At 53.1% G+C, this 20,072-nt stretch overlaps 1 protein-coding gene across 1 annotated transcript in view; it reads right to left on the bottom strand.

Annotated features, from left to right (window-relative positions):
- ACAN (aggrecan) overlaps positions 1 to 20,072 on the bottom strand; it is a 68,345-nt gene that overhangs the window by 15,279 nt on the left and 32,994 nt on the right. Inside the window, exons 4-12 of the mRNA XM_087428920.1 lie at positions 19,348 to 19,522; positions 17,267 to 17,394; positions 15,441 to 15,734; positions 13,729 to 14,118; positions 11,100 to 11,274; positions 10,447 to 10,574; positions 9,105 to 9,398; positions 7,027 to 7,242; positions 452 to 4,681 (exon numbers count right to left, since the gene is read on the bottom strand). Of these exons, the coding sequence (XP_087285046.1) occupies positions 452 to 4,681; positions 7,027 to 7,242; positions 9,105 to 9,398; positions 10,447 to 10,574; positions 11,100 to 11,274; positions 13,729 to 14,118; positions 15,441 to 15,734; positions 17,267 to 17,394; positions 19,348 to 19,522 (6,030 nt within the window). The remainder of the gene's footprint in view (positions 1 to 451; positions 4,682 to 7,026; positions 7,243 to 9,104; positions 9,399 to 10,446; positions 10,575 to 11,099; positions 11,275 to 13,728; positions 14,119 to 15,440; positions 15,735 to 17,266; positions 17,395 to 19,347; positions 19,523 to 20,072) is intronic.

Genomic DNA, 20,072 nt, shown 5'->3' with positions numbered 1-20,072 from the left:
AGCTGCACATCCTTCTAGTTGCTGTATGTGGGACGCGGCCTCAGCATGGCTGGAGAAGCGGTGCATTGGTGCGTGCCCAGGATCCGAACCCGGGCCGCCAGTAGCGGAGTGCGCACACTTAACCAGTAAGCCACGGGGCTGGCCTGACATATGAATGTTTTTGTGATGTAATTCCACTGCAGCAATAACAATCACTAACCTGGATGTGTGTGTACTGTGTGCAAAGTGTGATGCTAAGTACTCCTTTCGTATATATTTATATTCTGTTTAATCTTCCCTGCTACTATTCCCGTTTTACAGATGAGGCTCAGAGAGGTTAAGAAACTTGCCTGAGGTTGCACAGCTAATCTGTGGTGGAGCTGTGTCCAGGACCTTGAATCTACACTGCCTCCTACTACGCTACAGTCTGAATTGCCCACACACCTTTAAGGAAACAAAATCTTCACAATACCTGGAATGGTTGCCTCTGACACATCTGGCCCTCCTGGAGAAGTTGGGATGGAAGCCTCTGTTGGGGAGATGACTGTTTCGGCTGTTTGGGTTCCTTCTCCTGAGTACAAGGGGCTTGAGGACTCGATTTCTAGAAGCGCCTCTGCAGGGCGCTGGGTCTGCTGGGTCCACTTGGCCTCTGGGATGCCGGTGCTGATGACCACATCCAGGCCTGAGGTGTGACCAGACGGGTGTCCGCTGCTTTCAGTCCTGTCTCCAGAAGCCACGGGAGTGGCTGAAGGCCAGCCTGATGCCTCTGTGCCCACGTGATAGGTGGTGGTTGACTCTCCACTCACTTCCAGGGTGGCCGAACCCTCCCTGGTGCCTTCCTGAAAGCTAGATGTGCTACCGCTCACCCTCAGGCCGGAGACTCCCTCCAGATCAGCTTCCCGGGGGGCAGAAGTGGCTTCACTCAGATCGGGGGACGCGGAAGCTCCTCCGCTGGCCTTGGGGGCAGCGGATACTGCCACCCCAGCCTCAGGATAGGCAGATGTCTCGCTGCTGGATTCTGGGACTGACGATGCTTCTGCTCCAGACCCGGGGAACCTGAGTGTAGCTCCACTAACTTCCCCAGACGCAGAGGCTTCTCCACTGGACTCGAAAAGCTGGGGGGTGTATGTCACAGGGGGTCTTTGGCCGAGTTCCTGGGAAACAGTTGGTTCAGTAACACCCTCCATGAACTCAGAAGCAATTAAAGTAACTTCTGGAAGTCCTGAGGCTTCTCCACTGGTGCTTGTGGCCGCAGAGTATTCCCCACTTACATCAACAGTGCCAGACAAGTCCCCACTAAAATACGGAGTACTTGATGGCTCTCCACTGGGCTCTACCAGCTCGGACTGCAGCCCACTTAAGTCCAAAAGTCCCGAATGGTCCCCAGACGTGTCTGGTGCTCCAGAATGGGCACCGCCGAGCTCCAAAATGCCCGAAGGCCCTTCTCCTGCTTCTTGGGCTGTTGGAGCCTGGGTTACAGACTCCACCAAAGTTCTGTCTACAAGAGAGACAGTGGGGAAACCAGACGGAAGTCCACTGCCGTCATATGCTCCCGAGGGCAGGCTGCTCCCAATCTCAGCTCCAGAGGATTCTCTGCTGACCTCGGCTACTCCACTTGGCAGGCCACTGAATTCTGGAGGCTGGGATGTAAACCCACTGGAGTCAATTGCTCCAGAAGATTGTCCACTGACATCCACTATCCCAGATGTGCCTGAGAGATCTGCCTCCCCTGAAGGGAGGCCGCTGAGTTCCACGGACCCTAAACCTTCTTCTTCTTTAAAGGTAGTTGGGGTCACTTCGACCAAACTGGTGTCGACAAATGTAATGCCAGAAGTTTCACCACTGCCACTCACGGCACTGGAAACCAGGTCAGGTATTCCAGATGTTGTCCCACTGAACCCTGGCAACCCTGATGGCTGCCCACTGAGATCAGGGACCCCAGATATTTCTCCACTCAGGTCGGTTATGCCAAATGGTTGACCACTGCCAAAAAGAACTCCAGAAGCTTCTCCACTGACATCTGGTTGTCCAGAGGACAGTCCACTAAAATCAGTCACTCCAGATGTTTCCCCAGAAAATCCTGATGGCTGCCCACTGACCTCAAAAAGCCCAGATGTTCCCCCACTGATGTCAGGAAACCCTGATGGCTGTCCACTGACGCCAAAGAGTCCAGATGTTTCCCCACTGATGTCAGGAGACCCAGAGGCCTGGCCACTGAGTTCAGCTCCTGAAGGGAGTCCACTAGCTCCCCCACTAATGTCCACCTCGCTGAAGGGCAGCCCAGATATTTCTCCAGCACCACTGACGCCAATGGTTCCCCTCCCTTCCAGTTGACCTGCAGTGGTGGCTGTTACCACTTCCACCAATGTGGTATCCACTAGGGAGACAGTTGGGAACCCAGATGGAAGTCCACTAAAGTCAGGCAGCCCAAAAGATGGGCCACTTCCAAGGTCCACCCCAGAATGCTCACCACTAAATCCAGAGGGAAGGCCACTTGCTTCTGGCGCTTGCCCACTTCCTAGAGTTCCAGAAGGTATTCCGCCAAAGTCCAAGGCTCCAGAAGCTGACCCAATCAAGTCCTCTTTTCCAGAAGGCAACCCACTGAGGTCCTCAGCTCCAGAAACAGAGGTCTCTAGTCCTTCCCTTCCAGAAGGAAGTCCACTGAGGTCCTCCACTCCAGAGGCAGAGGTCTCTAGATGAATCTCTCTTCCAGAAGGAAGTCCACTGAGGTCCTCTACTCCAGAGGCAGAGGTCTCTAGATGAATCTCTCTTCCAGAAGGAAGTCCACTGAGGTCCTCCACTCCGGAGGCAGAGGTCTCTAGATGAATCTCTCCTCCAGAAGGAAGTCCACCAAGGTCCTCCACTCCAGAGGCAGTGGTCTCTAGATGAATCTCTCCTCCAGAAGGAAGTCCACCCACGTCCTCTACTCCAGAGGCTGTGGTCTCTAGATGAATCTCTCCTCCAGAAGTAAGTCCACCGAGGTCCTCTACTCCAGAGGTGGTGGTCTCTAGATGAATCTCTCCTCCAGAAGGAAGTCCACCAAGGTCCTCCACTCCAGAGGTAGTGGTCTCTAGATGAATCTCTCCTCCAGAAGGAAGTCCACTAACGTCCTCTACTCCAGAGGCTGTGGTCTCTAGATGAATCTCTCCTCCAGAAGGAAGTCCACCGAGGTCCTCCACTCCAGAGGTGGTGGTCTCTAGATGAATCTCTCCTCCAGAAGGAAGTCCACCAAGGTCCTCCACTCCAGAGGTGGTGGTCTCTAGATGAATCTCTCCTCCAGAAGGAAGTCCACCAAGGTCCTCCACTCCAGAGGTGGTGGTCTCTAGATGAATCTCTCCTCCAGAAGGAAGTCCACCGAGGTCCTCCACTCCAGAGGCGGTGGTCTCTAGATGAATCTCTCCTCCAGAAGGAAGTCCAGTGAGGTCCTCCACTCCAGAGGTAGTGGTCTCTAGACGAATCTCTCCTCCAGAAGGAAGTCCACTGATGTCCTCTACTCCAGAGGTAGTGGTCTCTAGATGAATCTCTCCTCCAGAAGGAAGTCCACTGAGGTCCTCTATTCCAGAGGCAGAGGTCTCTAGATGAATCTCTCCTCCAGAAGGAAGTCCACCGAGGTCTTCTACTCCAGAGGTGGTGGTCTCTAGATGAATCTCTCCTCCAGAAGGAAGTCCACTGACATCCTCCACTCCAGAGGTGGTAGTCTCGAGATGAATCTCTCCTCCAGAAGGAAGTCCACCAACATCCTCCACTCCAGAGGTGGTGGTCTCTAGATGAATCTCTCCTCCAGAAGGAAGTCCACTGATGTCCTCTACTCCAGAGGTAGTGGTCTCTAGATGAATCTCTCCTCCAGAAGGAAGTCCACTGAGGTCCTCTATTCCAGAGGCAGAGGTCTCTAGATGAATCTCTCCTCCAGAAGGAAGTCCACCGAGGTCCTCTACTCCAGAGGTGGTGGTCTCTAGATGAATCTCTCCTCCAGAAGGAAGTCCACTGACATCCTCTACTCCAGAGGCAGAGATCTCTAGATGAATCTCTCCTCCAGAAGGAAGTCCACCGACATCCTCCACTCCAGATGCAGAAGTCTCTAGATGAATCTCTCCTCCAGAAGGAAGTCCACCGAGGTCTTCTACTCCAGAGGCTGAGGTCTCTAGATGAATCTCTTCTCCAGAAGGAAGTCCACTGATGTCCCCTACTCCAGAGACAGAGGCTTCTGGACCTTCTCCAGAAGGCAGCCCACTGAGGTCCCCTACTCCAGAAGCAGTGCCCTCTGGGCCCTCGCCTCCAGAGGGCAGCTGGCTAACCGTAGGAGTGGTGGGCCACGTAATTCTATCTTCATCCCCTGAGGCCAGTCCACTGCCCACAGGCAGGCCTGAGCCCACTGCAGAGGTAAGACCACTGGAGTCAAGGTCTTCAGAGGGCAGTCCACTTGCACTTCCCTCTGAGGGGTGCCCACTGGAGTCCAGGTGTCCTGAAGCTTCTCCACTGCCTGTGAAGTCACCACTGACTTCGGGCACCCCTGATGCCTCCCCAGAGCTGGGCAGCTCTGTCCAGCTGGGCACTGGGAGTGAAGGTGTGGATGGCTCCTCCCAGGGGAACGGCTCCTCAGAGGGGGATGGCTGTTCCGAGGCCAAGGGCACTTCTGTTTCCCAGGGGCCTTCTGTGCTCTCCTCTGTTGCTGCACTAGTGGGAGGCCACGTAGGAGGAATCCCTGGAGGAAAAGAAGAAGAAAGATGAGATGTGGAATTAATAACTCTGCCCCATTTTAAGCTCACGCGGAGAAGCTGAACTCTATTCCTTCCACAGTAAAACTTTTCTGTCAAGAGCTCAGAGACATATTGAGACGTTTTCCAATGGAACCTTGCACAGTGTCTTGGGAAGGAAGGGAGGGAGGGAGGGGGCCAGGAAACTCCCCGCCACCCTCAGGCTGTGCTTTGTGAGACTCTAGGGGGCGCCATCCACACAACCCACGGGATGTGTGGGCCTGGCTACCACTGAAGGCAATCACAGTCACCTTTCAAGTACTTCCACATCATCATCTCATTTATATAGACCCATGGTTTTCAAAGTGTAGTCCCTGGACCAGCAGCACCAGCATCACCTGGGAGCTTGACAGAAAAGCAAATTCTCAGTTCCCACCCCAGCCCTGCTGAATCAGGGACTCCGGGGTAAGGCCCAGCACGCAGTGTTTCAAGAAGCCCTCCCAATGATGCTGATGCTCGCTGAGTGTGAGAATCATTCATCTAACCCATCTCTCTGAGGCAGGGAGGGCCAGGTGCTGCTGTTTGCAAAAATACAACAACATTTTCAACTCTGAGAATCCTATTCCAGAGGATTTGGAAAAGAGAGATAAAAAGGAAACCCCATCATTTTAAATAATTACAATTACATTATTTTCTTTCTGTCTTGTTTCCTTTGGCATTTAAAAAATAGCCTAGCTGGAATGTCACCTTGCATGTACTTTTGGGCTAACTTCCCAGGTGGGCAAGCCGGGCAAAGAGCGTGCCAGGTCCCACGGGGCAGGCTCACAGTTTACTCCTGCTTAGAGGAGGGTCCTGGAGTGGTGGTCAATTCAGTATGGCAGTGGTGGCACGCAAGAGGATTTTAGGCAGGTGTATATGTGTATCAGAAACCCCCTGGGATGGCCACTTACAGTCATGATGTCATATTTCTCTTTTAAATAAATTTAGATTTCTTTTTAAAAGAAAGTCAATTTAAAGAAAAAGACATAGAGTTAACAACAGTACAGATGGTTCCCAGGTATGGTCAAAATCAGAAGGTGGTCAGAAATCGAAGTTTGGAAAACATTTCTATGGGGCGGCTGGAGCCCCTTCCCATGGATAACTCCCTCTAGTGGCTGCCAGGGTCTTCTGCCAGGCCACACACTCATGTCAAACAGGACTCAGTTACCGTCCTGCAGAAGGGTGAGGAAAGGGCCCTGGGCAAGTGAGGCTGTTTGGTGAGGTCTCTGGGCCAGAATCCCACCTGCTCCACTGACGCACTTCCCGCTCCCGGCATGGAGGGGGCCAGGCTTTGCACTGCCAGCACCCCAAGGAGTGCCCGGCACAGTGAATTATCCATACATTGAATGAGTGACTGGGGGAATTAGGGAGAAGCTCTGATACACTCTTTTCTTCAAAATACACACACCTCTGGGTGAGCTGACTCGACTAGGCATGCACACATTACCATACACTGCTTTAATTCAGACTTATCCAAACTGGGCAATGTTAAAATTGCTCCATGAAAAAAAAAGGCCCTGTAGTCGGATTCCTTTGGGACAGAATACATCACCCCTCTGCATTACAGTGCAAATTAGCATATCCAAGGCTCTGAGAAGGTCTGCAGTGAGGAAACCTGTTGATCTTTCTGTAAGTCAGCATTTCCCAAACCTTATGGCCATAAAACTCTTTTTCCAACAGGGTTTGGGGACTGCTGCCTTCATCCTATCAAGTCCCATCTGATCTGACCATGATAGAGGGAGCTCAGGAAGCTCTGGCTGGGGAGGCTCGGCCCAGAAGAGGGACACGAGAGGAGGAGAAAGGCAAGGAGACAGGTCACAGTCAGACTTTGAACAACTACCCCTCCCAGGCCTTTCCCCCTTGTTGGAGATCCTCCTACAAGAGAGATCGTAAAAGAGGAGGGGGTAGGGTGAAAATTCAGGGGGACAGAGTGAGGACCCTCTTGTCGGCACGGGGGGAGTGTTTGGGGTGTGTAGGCAGGAGAAATAAATGAGGAGAGAGACAGAGGGAGTGAGAGAGAGAGAGAGAGGGTGAGAGAGAGACAGATAGAGAGAGAGGTAGAGAGGGAGGGAGGGAGAGCAGGAGGGAGAGAGAGGGTGACATGTTTTATGAACAAGACCACCCTTGCTCGCACGCAGGGGAGGTCTTAGAGGCCCGCCAAGGTGGCTGAAGTTGCCCACAGCGGCACACCCAGGTAATGTGAGGGCCGGGGAAAGAGCACAGGTCGCAGGGGGAGAAATCACCCCTGGGACACACCCTGGGCAGACAGGGGTGTGCAGCTTCAGGACATGCCCCAGAGTCAAGCCACACGAACCTGGCAGTGGGAAAGTGCCCACTGGAGTGTAGGCTGGTTCCCATTCCGTCTGGTTTTCTGGCTCAGTGGTGAAGGCTGGGATTGCCGTCGTCTCCTCCCCCAAGGGGACAGCAGCCAAGCCAGGCGCCACTTGGGTGGTGATCCAGTCCTCCACGCCAGAGGGTGCTGTGGGTGTGCCACCCTCCTCTTCTCCTGGAGAGGGCGCTGCTGAGACACCTAAAGGGGATGTGGGTGGTGAAGGTTCCTTCTTACCAGTGACCCATTCCAGGCTGGCCCTTCTTGAGGGGAGCCAGGGAACTCTGAGGTGGGCCAGGCCTGTGCAAAAGCCTTGCTGGGCCTCGACCCCCCTACCTCCCAACCCCCACATCCCCCACTTCTGTCCAGCAAGATGGCTCTTGGCCTCCTCAATTTATAAGAGCCATTTACATCAACTACACAATATCAATTTGCACACACCTTCAGCACTTTATTTCAGGTGGTCTGGGGTATCTCTTCTGCAGAATCTATTATACGTGCCAGGCATTGTTTAAAGGTGTTATGTATATAAAATCATTTTATCTCACAACAGCCTTATGAGATAGATACTATCTATTATCTCATTTACAGATCGGGGAACTAAGGCACAGAGTTAAGTTACTTGTCCAGGGTCAGTGGCTTATAAGTGGTAGATCTAATCTCTGAATCCAAGTATCTGGTGCCAGACTCCATGCTCTCAACTGCTGCATGATGCTGCCTTTCTGGGGAAAGAAATTATGTTCCAAGTTTGTCTGGATCAAAACCAGGAAGGTGCTGTTTACAATCCATGAAGCCATCCTGGCAGTGGAAGGGGGAGGCAGGGTTCATCCCCTGAGGGTAACTGCTCTGGTTTAGGGGAACCAGCAGTGGGCTCGGTTGGGAAGGAAGCTGAACTTCTCTGCAGTTATATAAAAGGCTGGGTTCACAGAGGGTCGGGGTGGTGCAGGGTGCATGACTGGGAATTTACTGTTAGGCTAGCTGGCTTGGCCCCTGCAGCCCAGAGCAGGGAGAGGGATACTGGGGCAAGAGCCTCACCAAATCCCCCGTTGGCGGGGGTGGTGGTGGTGGTACTGGGATTGGCCTCATTGAGGCTGGTGGAGTGGGGCTGAACTTTCTTTGAATTGGGTTTTAAAAGGTAACCCTGGCAGTCTGGGAAACTTGGGGATGTTCAGGGTTTTTTAAAAATTAACTTTATTTTGAAATATTTATAGGCTCACTGGAAGGCACAAAGACATTCAGTTTTGATGTATAATATGTAAAATGTGGCACAAGCTGTTACTACAATCTAGATTCTGGTCAGCACACCCAGACCCGGCGACACTGTGAGAACTCATCCAATCAGAGCCCGGCAAGGTCTTGGCCATGCCCTGGCCACGCCCACTGACCTGTCTGATGACATCCCTCTCAGAATGCTTACTGGGAATGATGGCTGATGTGGCAGCAGTGGGTCCTCAGCATGGGTCAATTAAAAACATGTATTTCTGGTGCTTAGTGAAGAATAATAGACTAATTTGACTAAACTCATCACAAAAATATTTAGAAGCAGGAGAAAATCTGACAAGGGCAAACAAATTAAAACTGTGTGTGTTATTTATTTACAATAATAAAGCTAACACATATTGAGTCCGTTTACTATGTCCCAGGCACTATGCCAAGTGTTTTAATGCACTATCCCAGTTAATCCTTACAGCAACTCTTTGAGGTAGGAACTATTATCATTGTTTTATAGATGAAGCAGAGGAACAGAGAGGTTAAGTGACTTGCCCAGGGTCACACAGTTCCTAAGCAGCAGAGCCATAATAAGAATTTAGGACTGCCTGATTTTAGAGCCCAACTTCTTACTCACTTCTCTCTATTTGTCTCTGGGGAACTTGAGACGGATGTACTTGCCTTGGGGTCAAAGCTTAAGGTCAGGCTAGCTCCAGGGCTGCCCTTGCCCCAGAGGGACTGACTTTTCTCCTTGCTCTGATGGATGGGGACAGTGGACAGGGGCCAGAGGGGTGAGCCCAGGGGAGTCACTCCCCAGGCAGAAGTGGGGCTGGAGGACAGGTAAGGACACATACCTCGGAAGCAGAAGGCATGGTGCCGGGACAGTGGGTCTGGGAGGCCTGTCTGGTTGGGGTAGAGGTAGACGGTCCTCACGCCTGGCTTGTCTCCGCCACAGGCGGGTCGTGGGGTGACGATGGGGTAGCGGAGGCTTCCGTCTGCCAGCCAGCCGGCGTAGCACTTGTCCAGGCCGCGGCTCCAGGCGGCATAGAGCTGGCCCGTGGAGGCCAAGGTGGCGTTGTGGGATTCACAGAACTCCAGGGCTTCCTGGAAGGTGAACTGCTCCAGGCGTGTGGCGAAGAACACCTCCCCTGGGGGCAGAGGCGGTGGCAGGCGTGACCCTTCAGGCCCATGGCCAGCGCAGCCTCTGCTCGCCCAGGGGCAGGGCAGCTGAGCTGAGACAAGCTGGTCACCCCACATGGAAACAACCTCCCCACCTTTCTAGATTCTCCAGTCACCCATGGCAACACGCTCCTCTGGCTGAGAGGTACTCCCCCGGGCACCTCCTGTCCCCTGTGCTCCCCTACACCACGCACTCATCCGTGAGCACTGCGAATGCTGTGGACCTGCCGCCCCTACCCCCCGCCCCTTGTGAACCGGCGGGGCGGGTCCTGTAGCCACCGTCTGGGGTCGGGTCCCAGTACACAGAACTGCACCCGGGGACCTGTCTGATTTGGAGGAAGCAAGTTCACATTTCCCCAATACCTACTTGTGCCAGGACCTTTTCACACGTCTCATTTAATAATCAAAAAAGCCTGATGTGAGCACAGATCAGCCCCATTCTATAGATGAGGAAACTGAGGCCTGGAGAGTTTAAGTGACTTGCTCAGGTCCTGACACAAGTGAGTGGCAATGCTGAAATCTTTCCAGAACTGCAGCATTTCCAAAATCGGGTTCTGTGGAATCGTAATTTGGTGATTTTAATTGACATGAAAAGAAATTAAATAAAATCAAGGGTCTGAGGTTAAATAAGCTAGGCGAGGCTGGGTTAAGCAGAGTTAAAGAGGGCTTTTCCTGGCAGGACTTCTCGGAGTCTGATCTGCTCATGGACACTGGGGATCTCCACGAGGCAGGTGGCGTATATAACACTTATTTATGATAAATAAATTGATTTGTCCACAGAGGTCATTGTTTTTTTAAGGCACCGATGCTCCCCTGCTATGCTGGCAAAATCCACATGAACCCTCTGGGAGGGAGAGAAGGGGCTTGACCTGGGGGAGGGGGGTGGGTGGGTATTATTTCCCCTGGGGAATGCTGGGTGGGAACAGGGCTGGGGGCATGGTAATTCCCTCTCCTCTTGTGTCTGCTGGTCAGCCCCCTGCCCGTCTGGGGCCCGAAATGTGAGAACCGGGCCTGTACCCTCGAGCTTGTCCACGTAGCAGTAGACATCGTAGGTTTCTGACGATGGGCGCACGCCGTAGGTCCTGACCCCGGGGCTGCTGTTCATGTCGCCCACGCATGGGGTCCGCGGGCTCACAATGGGGTATCTGCAAGAAAGGGATGGATGAGGGCCTGTTCCAGGGGCCGGGGGATGCAGGGCCCTAGGGCGAGGCCAGTGGGCCACTCTGCGGCTCGGGCAGGGCCTGTCTTCGCTTGTCCAGTGGGACTCAAGCCAGGAAGGGGACCCTCATGCAGCCAGTCTCCTGAGCAGCTGGGGGAAGGGTCTGGGGGCCCCTGGAGGATTCCTGGCTTCACAAGAGAGTCCGCTACATGGAAGGGCACTGGGCCAAGCTGGAAGAGACTGGAGGCTCAACGAGGGGCTCTCCCTCTCTGTCTCCTGGCGGGAAATGACCAAGGACTTCACGTCACCCAGGGCTCTTCTGCACCCTCTCAGAATATGCCTCAGTTCTGGGGAGAAATTAAGGGAGTGGCCGTGGAGCCACTAGTTGATGAATTAGTCCATGGTGCAGTGGGTGCCCACTCTGTGCTGGGTGCCGGGCCAGGCCGTAGCTCCTCAAGGCTGCCTCTCAAGACTGGGTTGGGCTGGGAGGGAAGCCCAGCTCGTCCCTCACCTGACGGTCTGGTCCCGCAGCCAGCCGGCGTCGCACTGCTCGTAGCCTGCTTCATACGCGGCCTGGAGCTGCTCAGGCGAGGCGATGACCGCCCCTGTGCGCAGGCAGGCCTGCTGCGCCTCCTCGAATGTCAGCGAGTAGCGATCGGAGGCCGGGCGGTAGTGGAACACGACCCCTGGGTGGGGAGGAGAGGGAGAGAAGAGAGACAGGGCAGGCTCAGGGCATGGACCCAGTGCTACAATGCCGGTGCCCATGGCGCCCGCTTCCCAAGGCTCCTCGGGAACGGTGGGATCCCTGGACGAATGACCTTCTCTTGGTCATTCCTTGGTCTTCCTTGAAGAATGACCTCTTTTCATCCCCTCCTTCCTTCTCTACTTCCAACCCCATTCCCAGCCAAGCCATTCCCCTCTGCTTGTTCAAACTGCTCCTGAACTCCATCTTCCTGAGAGATCCTGCTAGGACTCTTCTGCCATGGGTGTCCCTAGCCCTCCTTTCTGAGCTTCTTACTCGCAGACTGCTCATTTGTCCCCTTACTCTTTAAAACAAATGCATTTTTGGTGGGACGCCTGGGGGCACAGCGGTTAAGTTCTTGCGCTCCGCTTCCGTGGCCCGGGGTTCACAGGTTTGGATCCCAGGTACAGGACCTACGCACTGCTTATCAATCCACACTGTGGCAGTGGCCCACATATAAAGCAGAGGAAGGTGAGCACGGATGTTAGCCCAGGGCCAATCTTCCTCAGCAAAAAGAGGAGGATTGGCGACAGATGTTAGCTCAGGGCTAATCTTCCTCACACACACACGTGCACACACACGAACACACACACACACAACCAAATGCATTTTTTTCTTATTATAAAAAGAATAAACGTTCATTACAGAATATTTGGAAAATACAGAAAAGGATAAGGAAGAAATCAAACAATTACTGGCATTTCTTCCACCCAGCCCAGGGTCCAGGGTTCAGGGGTGGAGGACCCTCCCGGAAGTGGCTGCAACCATTTGTGCGGGTGTGCACCGGGCATACTGTGTGGGCGTGCACCGGGCATACAGTGTGGACACGCACCGGGCATACAGTGTGGACACACACCGGGCATACAGTGTGGACGCGCACCGGGCATGTTGTGTGGGTGTGCACCGGGCATTTGTGTGGGTGTGCACCGGGCATGTTGTGTGGGTTTGCACTGGGCATGTTGTGTGGGTGTGCACCGGGCATACAGTGTGGGTGTGCACTGGGCATTTGTGCAGGTGTGCACCGGGCATATTGTGTGAGTGTGCACTGGGCATTTGTGTGGGTGTGCACTGGGCATATTTCTGGGGAGTGAGCTCATAGCTTTCATCAGATTCTCCAAGGGGCTGGAGCCCACACGGTGGAGCCCTGTCCTCGAGCCCCCACCTACTCTGCCTCTCCCATTGCATTCAGCTGGATCCACATCTGTTCTTGACACTTCCCTGGGTGACTGGCCAGTTTATGTCACAGCTGCGAATCTCCAGTCTGAGTCTGTCTCACGTTCTTTGTCCTGTGTCAGAGGCTCATCTGTCCACTGGCACCTTCCCACATGGTGGCCAGTGGGGCTCTCTCCAGCCCTGGGTCCCAGCCATCATTGGAGTTACCCCCAAAACTTCTCAACAACTCCTCCTTCCCAACATATTATATTCATCTGGGCAATTCAGGCTGAAATCCCCCTCGGTGGCATCGTGGGTGTGATGGTGGATGGCAGTGTCTATCTGCCCCTCCCCCAGGAGGGGACACCACCAAGGCCCTTATGGAAGCCACCCCAGAATGTCCTTCCTGTTCAGGGACTTGAGTTTGGAAAGCAGCTGAGTTCTATGTGACGTGACATCTCAATCCTTCAGACATTTATTAAGCACCTGGAACCCCACCACCCTAGAACAGGGGGGGAAACATTTTCTGGAAAGGGCCAGATAGGACATATTGTATGGACACAGTATGGACATATTTATTAGGACATGTTTGTGGCCTAGATGGTTTCTGTCACAACTGCTCAACTCTACTACGGTAGCTCTAAATTAGCCATAGACAACACGTTAACAAATGGGCGTGGCTTTGTTCCAATCAAACTTTATTTGTGGACATTGAAATGTGAATTTTATATAACTTTCACGTGTCATAAAGTATTATTCTTCTTTTGACTTTGCCCCCACAACTATTTAACAATGTAAAACCATTCTTAGTTCATGGGCTATGTAAACAGGTGGCCAGCTAGCTTTGGCTTTGTGGACCATACTTTACCGACCCCTGTCCTGGAAGTCAGCACTGTGAGCGACCTCAGGGCTCAGCCATTGCAGTGGTTTTCAAGTGGCTCTATCCCGTGGAGGTGCCCAACGGGGCGAGGACAGGAGAGCCCCGGCTCTCCCCTCCACTTCACCTGGATCCACCTAGTGTGGCATCTTGATCTGCTTGATGTATACACTGGTTTCCACCGTGACTTCACCTGAAGGAAATGCTTTGTGGCAAAGGAGCAGGGATGTCACTGGTCTGGCCTGTCTCCCTTGTTTTACAAATGAGGACAGAGGCTTGTCCCAGGTCCCGGGTATAGACCCCCAGGCCAAGCTCGTTCCACCACCACCCCCACCCCGCCACTGCAGCCCCTGAGGGGCAGACACTTACCCCCTGGCAATCGGGGCTGTCCAGGGACCTCTGGGGCTGTGGTCACCTGTACCACGAGGTCCTCACTGGTGAAGGCCGTGATGGGGCCCAGGCCTGGCGTGGACCCCTCGGGAACGCGCCAGGGCCAGGTGGCCTCTCCAGTCTCGTTCTCCGCCTCAGGGAAGGCGGTGGCCCCCATAGCAGATGTGAAGGGCTCCTCAGGCTCCAGGACGGTGGGGGAGACCTCAAAGAAGGGTTTCACAGTGAGGATCACACTGCCTCGGGCTTCACCCTCGGTGATGTTTCGGGGCGGAGGCAGCTCCACATCTGGCCAGGTCACCGTCTGGATGGTGATGTCCTCCTCACCACTCACCGCGAAGAAGTCTTCTGGGATGTCCACAAAATCTTCACCTGGGGCAGGGGGCAAGGCAAGCTTTAGCCACTCAGCCTGGGGCTGGCCTGAGAGAGACGAGCACCCGGTCTACCTCCTCCCCTGCTAGGGAAGGAGAGCACCTTCTGTGTGCCCGCACCTTGCTGGGCCCACGGTGGGGGTCCTCAACTATTTGAGTATTCATTACAAGAGTCCCCACAGCTTCCAGATGGCAACAGAATGCAAAGTCATCACAGCACAAGACATCGGCCAATCAGCTCACTGCTTATGAAACCACTTCCTGCTGCAACATCCCTTCCTGATCAACGCCACTGCTGCCTCCTTACCTGACTTCTCAGCACCTTGTTGACCAGCTGATGTTGTAACTGGCCAGTGGGACAACGTAAATCAGTTACAAGGTGAAATGAAAAATCTTGTTAAAGATGCAGGAGCTCATCAAATTGATGGAAGTGATGTGAGAGAGCAGCCTGCCTCAGGCACGAACAAACGAGGATCGGGCAAAAACGAGCCGGTTAATAACGAAGAAAGAGAAAATCCATGAGGGTGTCACTACTTCAAAAAGGGTGTTTAGAATATCGAAAGGTTAAGAGAGGCCTTGGGGGAAATCCTAATCGTTTTCGCAAAAATAACCCTCTTCATGTAAGATCAGGCTATGAGAGTTAAACACGAAACGAGCTATGTCACTGTGCTATCACCAGTTTTGTCATAAAATTTATGCAACTCCATATTATTTAGTTTTTTTCTCCAAGAATTAACACTTAATCATAATTAAAACCTAGATTGTATAAAATGAAGATAAAAAACTTACTTTAAAAAAGTTTTAGTCTAATTTTTCAAAATAAAGTCCCTGTCAAAACTTTCCCCCCAACTCTTTTCAATAACCTGGCCCTCCTTCTAAGTTCCTTAATTGAAAAGGGCAGATAACAGCGCCCTCCTCTGGGGGCATGGTCTCATGTCAGGCCCCCTCCATCTTCCATGTGGTACCACCATCTTCCCGTTAGGAAGATGAGGAAACTGAGGCTCAGGGCCTGGACTTTTCCATGGTTGCACAGTAGCAGGTGGCAGAGCTGCGATTCAAACCTGAGAAAACACAGACTCTAAAGCTCATGGTTTTAACCCTGTTCTGGGCGGAAGAGCCAGGCCCAGACACACTGCAGCCTCAGTGACTGCTTTAGCTCTTCTAGGGAACCAGTGAAAATAGCGGGGGGACTGCTAAGACATGAGGTTCAGATACCCAAGTGGACACATGAAGGGTAAAAACCAACCCTCTATTCCATGATCTCGTCCTCTGGGCCCCAATTTCGGTGGCGTGATCCCCTCCCAGCCTCCAGCCCAGTCCCACCTGTGTAGCAGATGGCGTCGTAGCGGGACGAGGGGTCGGGGTAGCCGGTCTGGTTGGCGTGCAGGTAGACGGTCCTCACGCCCAGGAGGTTGCCCCCGCAGTTGGGCCGGGCCTTGGAGATGGGGTAGCGCACGCTGCGGTCGGCCAGCCAGCCAGCGCTGCACATGTCCATGCCGCCCTGCCAGGCCAGGTAGAGCTGGCCCGTGGTGGCCAGCCGGGCGCCCAGGCGCCGGCACTCGTTGGCTGCCTCGTGGAAAGTGAACTTCTCCGGAGACGTTGCATAGAAGACCTCGCCTGTGAAGGACACAGCGGGCAGGGTGAGGCTCTCCCTCCCGCTCCCTGCCCCGCATCCCCAGGGAGATCCACACGGTTCCTCCAGGTCTTGAGCACCCTCAGCTCGGCTCACCCCCTAAATTCTCAAAGCCCTGGTCCCACATGTCGGTATCTCAGATCCTGCCCTCCACTTCCTATGGGCTTTTGGTCAGGGTGACATCAGTTTCCTAAAACAGGGGGACCCAGAAACAAGCAGCCAAAATGGCAAGGAGGTGGGAAAGCAGAGAGCAAGTGTGAGTCCCAGGGTGAAACTGCTCCTGCTCAAAGGCGTCTCAGCCCCTCGGTTTGCTGTGGAACTTCCCACCACTAGGGCATCTTTCCTGTGAATCAAGCATTGCCCACTCAAGCAATTCTTTTAAAAAATCCAAAGTCCAATGAGAAAGGCAGGCATCAGACCCCTTAGAGCAGTGGTTCCCAAACTGGGGTCTGCAGGCCCTGAAGCATCCATAAGGCATTAGTGGGGCCTGCGAGTTCTTTTTACTATTTCCAAACACCTAACAAGGTTGTGCAGGGGTGGGGTGGGGTGGGGCGGTGGGCATCTGCTCCCGGGCACAGCCGGGTTGTCCCTGCTCAGTGGCAGCTCTGGCTGGCTGTTATATGTGTCTCTGGTTTGCCAAAAATAGGAACCCAAATACTTGTTACTTAATAGACCGGTTTGGGCCCTGAGGTGAGAGTGAGGAAGGGGGGCTATGGTGGTAAGAAAGCTGGGGGCTGCCCTGCCTCAGTATAAGCCAAGTTGTCAGCTCTTCTCCCTGGCCCCGGGACAGCTGTGAGCTTGGGGGGTGGGCAGAGGTGGCAGAGTCTGGAAAGTCAAAAGGGGTGAATGGGCACAGATGGCGGAAGGAGTGTCATCCACATGCCTGGGTAACTTGGGCAGCTCTGACTGTCACCAAAATTAATGCCCTTTACAAACCAGAGAAAGACTCCAGGTTCCTTCCGCTGCCCCCGGGGCTCTCCAGGACCAGCCCATTGGGGACGGCCTGCGTAGGGCAGGGGCTGGCAACAGGGAAGCTGAGGGGGGCGGTGCAGCCAGCTCTCCTGGGAACTATGTTTGTGATGGGCCCACCCTGGAATGGCCTGGGGTGTCCTTTGTGAGGGTGACAAGGCTGGGCTGGGCACTGATGGTGCAGTGGACCTTGGGACAGCGATGGGCTGGTCAGAGCAGCAGGGGGTCCTGGCTGGGAGGGACAGTCCCAGGTGAGAGACCAGAAGCAAGCTCTCTTGGACCCTGTCTGGTGGTGACAGCAGACAGTTTGCAGGTGCCTGGGGCCACTGATGCCCTCTCCAAAGTGGAGCGAGAGGGGGCCAGACCTGTAGGCTCCTGCCTGCCCCCACGCTGCCCTGCCCCCATCCCCTCTGGGCATGGCACAGACGGGTCGAGTGTGTGGTGCCTTGGGTCAGTGTTCTGCCTCAGAGGAGGCCCACATGATCCCAAGTGTCAGTGGGCTGTAGGGGACGGGCAGGGGGCTCTGGGGAGGGGGCGGCAGCCTCACCCTCCATCTCCTCGGCGAAGCAGTACACATCGTAGGTCTCATTGGTGTCGCGGATGCCATAGGTTCTCACGCCGGGAAACTCATCCTTGTCCCCATAGCAGCCTTCCCGAGGAGTGTGGATGGGGTACCTGCCGGAACCCAAGGTGGGGGTGTGACACGCAGGGGACAGCGGGGGCCCCAGGCCTGTGCCCATGTATCGACTCCCTTGTGGGAGGAAACGGCAACTTACTGACGTATTTGCCCGTGTCTGCCTTGGATACGTGGACTATTTGCTTTTACACTTTTTTCCCCAGCTTTATTGAGATGTATGTTTTCACAGGTATTGGTGATTAAAGGCAGCCTCCTTTACTGAATATTTATTGGTACCAAACATGTTCTGTCAGGGGCTGGCAAATCTTTTCTGTAAAAGGCCAGATAGTAAATACTTAGGTCTTGCAGGCCATACGGTCTCCATTGTGACCACTCAACTTTGTCACTATAGTGCCGAAGCAGCTATCAAGACAAGAATGGGCATGGCTGTGTTCCCATAAAACTTTATTTACCGAAATAAGGTGAGGGTTGGACCTGGCCTGTGGGCCAGAGTTTGCTGACCCCTGCTCTGTATCATTTGTCTCACATCAACTGATGAGGCAGGTACTATAACAACTCTGTTTTAACCTGGCAGAGAACGAGACCCAGAGATGTTAAGCAGTTTGTCCAAGGCGACACAGCTTCCACGTGTCAGAGCTGGGGTTTGAGCCCAGCTCTGTCTGAGGCAGAGGTGTGGGCTCTTGCACTATGCTAGGCTGTTGTCTTGTCTTTTTTTTTATGGTTAGTTGGTTTGGTGTCTTAAGATCTCTTTGCCTACCCCAAGACCACAAAGATATTTTCCTTTGTTTTCTTCTTGAGGCTTGGTGGTTCTGGCTTTTATGTTTAGAGCGCTGATCCAGCTCGAATGAATGTCTCATCCTGCCTTCACAGGCTTGCTCACACTGACTTCGAGCCCCCCAGGGCAGGGCTCCGTCTGTCCTGCTGGGCACCCATCCTTTAGCAGCTGCACTCAGGGAAAAATGCACCTAGCAGCTTAAGTTAGGTACATCTTGCCTTGTTAAAAAAAAAAAAAAAAAAAAAAAGTGAAGTGGTTTACAAATATATAAAACACCAAAGTTTTAAAAAAGTAAGTGAAGAAATCGTGGCAAAGGGAAAAATAGGTAGGAAGAGTAACGATGTGTAATTTGCACGGAGAAAATGCGCATGCGGGTCAAAGTTGCTAGTAGCCACTCACTCCACTGCAGGACAGAGCACGTTAGTGCCCCTTATTTGCGTTTCACTTTCTGCAGTTAGTTAGCTGCGGTCAATCTGAAAATATTAAATGGAAAACTCCAGAAATAAACAATGCGTAAGTTTTTGAATTGTGTGCCATTCTGAGTAGTGTGATGAAATCTCGTGCTGTCCCGCTCCATCCCGCCTGGGACGGCAATCATCCCTTTGTACAGCGTATTCAAACTGTATACGCTCGTTAGTCACCTCGTAGCTGTCTCAGTTATCAGATCGACTGTCCCAGTATCGCAGTGGTTGTGTTCAAGTCACCCTTACTGTACTGTAATGACTCCAAAGTGCAAGAGTAGTGATGCTGGCGATTCAGATATGCCAGAGAAGTCAAAAAGTGCTTCTTTTAAGTGAAAAGGTGAAAGTTCTCAACTTAATAAGGAAAGAAAACAAGCATATGCTGAGGTTGCTAAGGTCTAGAGTAACTCTTATTACAGTATATTGTTGTAATTGTTCTATTTTATTATTAGTTATTGTTGTTAATCTATTACTGTGTCTAATTTATAAATTAAACTTTATCATGGGTATGGATGTATAGGAAAAAACATAGTATGTATAGGGTCTGGTACTATCCGCGGTTTCAGGCATCCACTGGGGATCTTGGAACGTATCCCCCGCAGATAAGGGGGGACTACTGTAACAAGGATTTGGGACAGGTCATCAGGTGCCTGACCTAGAGTTGGCCAAGGCATCCCTAGCAGCCCCACCAGCTCAGTGCTGGTCAACGTTCCAGCCCATGGCCCACCCCAGTCTGCTGGTGGCCTGGAGCTCACCTGACGGTCTGGTCAGCCAGCCAGCCGGCGTCGCACTGGTGGAAGCCGTCCTCATAGGCAGCCTGCAGCTGTTCAGGCGTGGCGATGATGGCACTGTTCTGCAGGCAGGCCCGCTGCGCCCTGTCGAAGTCCAGGGTGTAGCGTGTGGAGATGGCTCTGTAATGGAACACAATGCCTGCAAGACACGCGGGTGAGAGCAGGTCAGGCACAGCCTCTCATCATCGAGGCCCTCGTAGAATTACGGCAACAGTCAAAGGGACCTTAGAGACATCCGCTCCGGGCCTCTAGCCGACATTCGTGGATCCCCTCTCCACATTTGTATGTGGTCCTTCTGCCTTTGCTGGAACACCGCCAGTAACGGGGGAACTCACTACCTCACAAGGCATATTTTTTGAATACCTACGATAATTCTGATAATCACAAAGTTTTTTGAATTGAATGAAAATCTGCCTCCTTAAAATTTTTTCTTGTCACTCCAGGACCCCATATTTCCTTTGAGGAAAGAGACATTTAGAGCCCCATGCACCCTCAGCCCAGGGGCATCCTAGGGAGAGCCCAGTTTAAGGCACACCCAGGAGTGGACCGTCTTGGACAGAGCCTCCCAGTGGGAGAAATCTGGTGCTGACCAAAGTTCTGCAGCCAACCAAGGACACAACCATTCTCTTCGGGCCTTCAAGAGAAAGGGAACCAGGAAGTCTTCATCCCTTTCTTTGGCTTCTGGAACT

Source organism: Ceratotherium simum, chromosome 3 (assembly GCF_057802395.1).
Source record: "Ceratotherium simum simum isolate JZ-2026a chromosome 3, ASM5780239v1, whole genome shotgun sequence".
Taxonomy (NCBI): Eukaryota; Metazoa; Chordata; class Mammalia; order Perissodactyla; family Rhinocerotidae; genus Ceratotherium; species Ceratotherium simum.
Note: the sequence above shows the minus strand (reverse complement) of the source record. Positions and strands in the feature narration are given on the sequence as shown.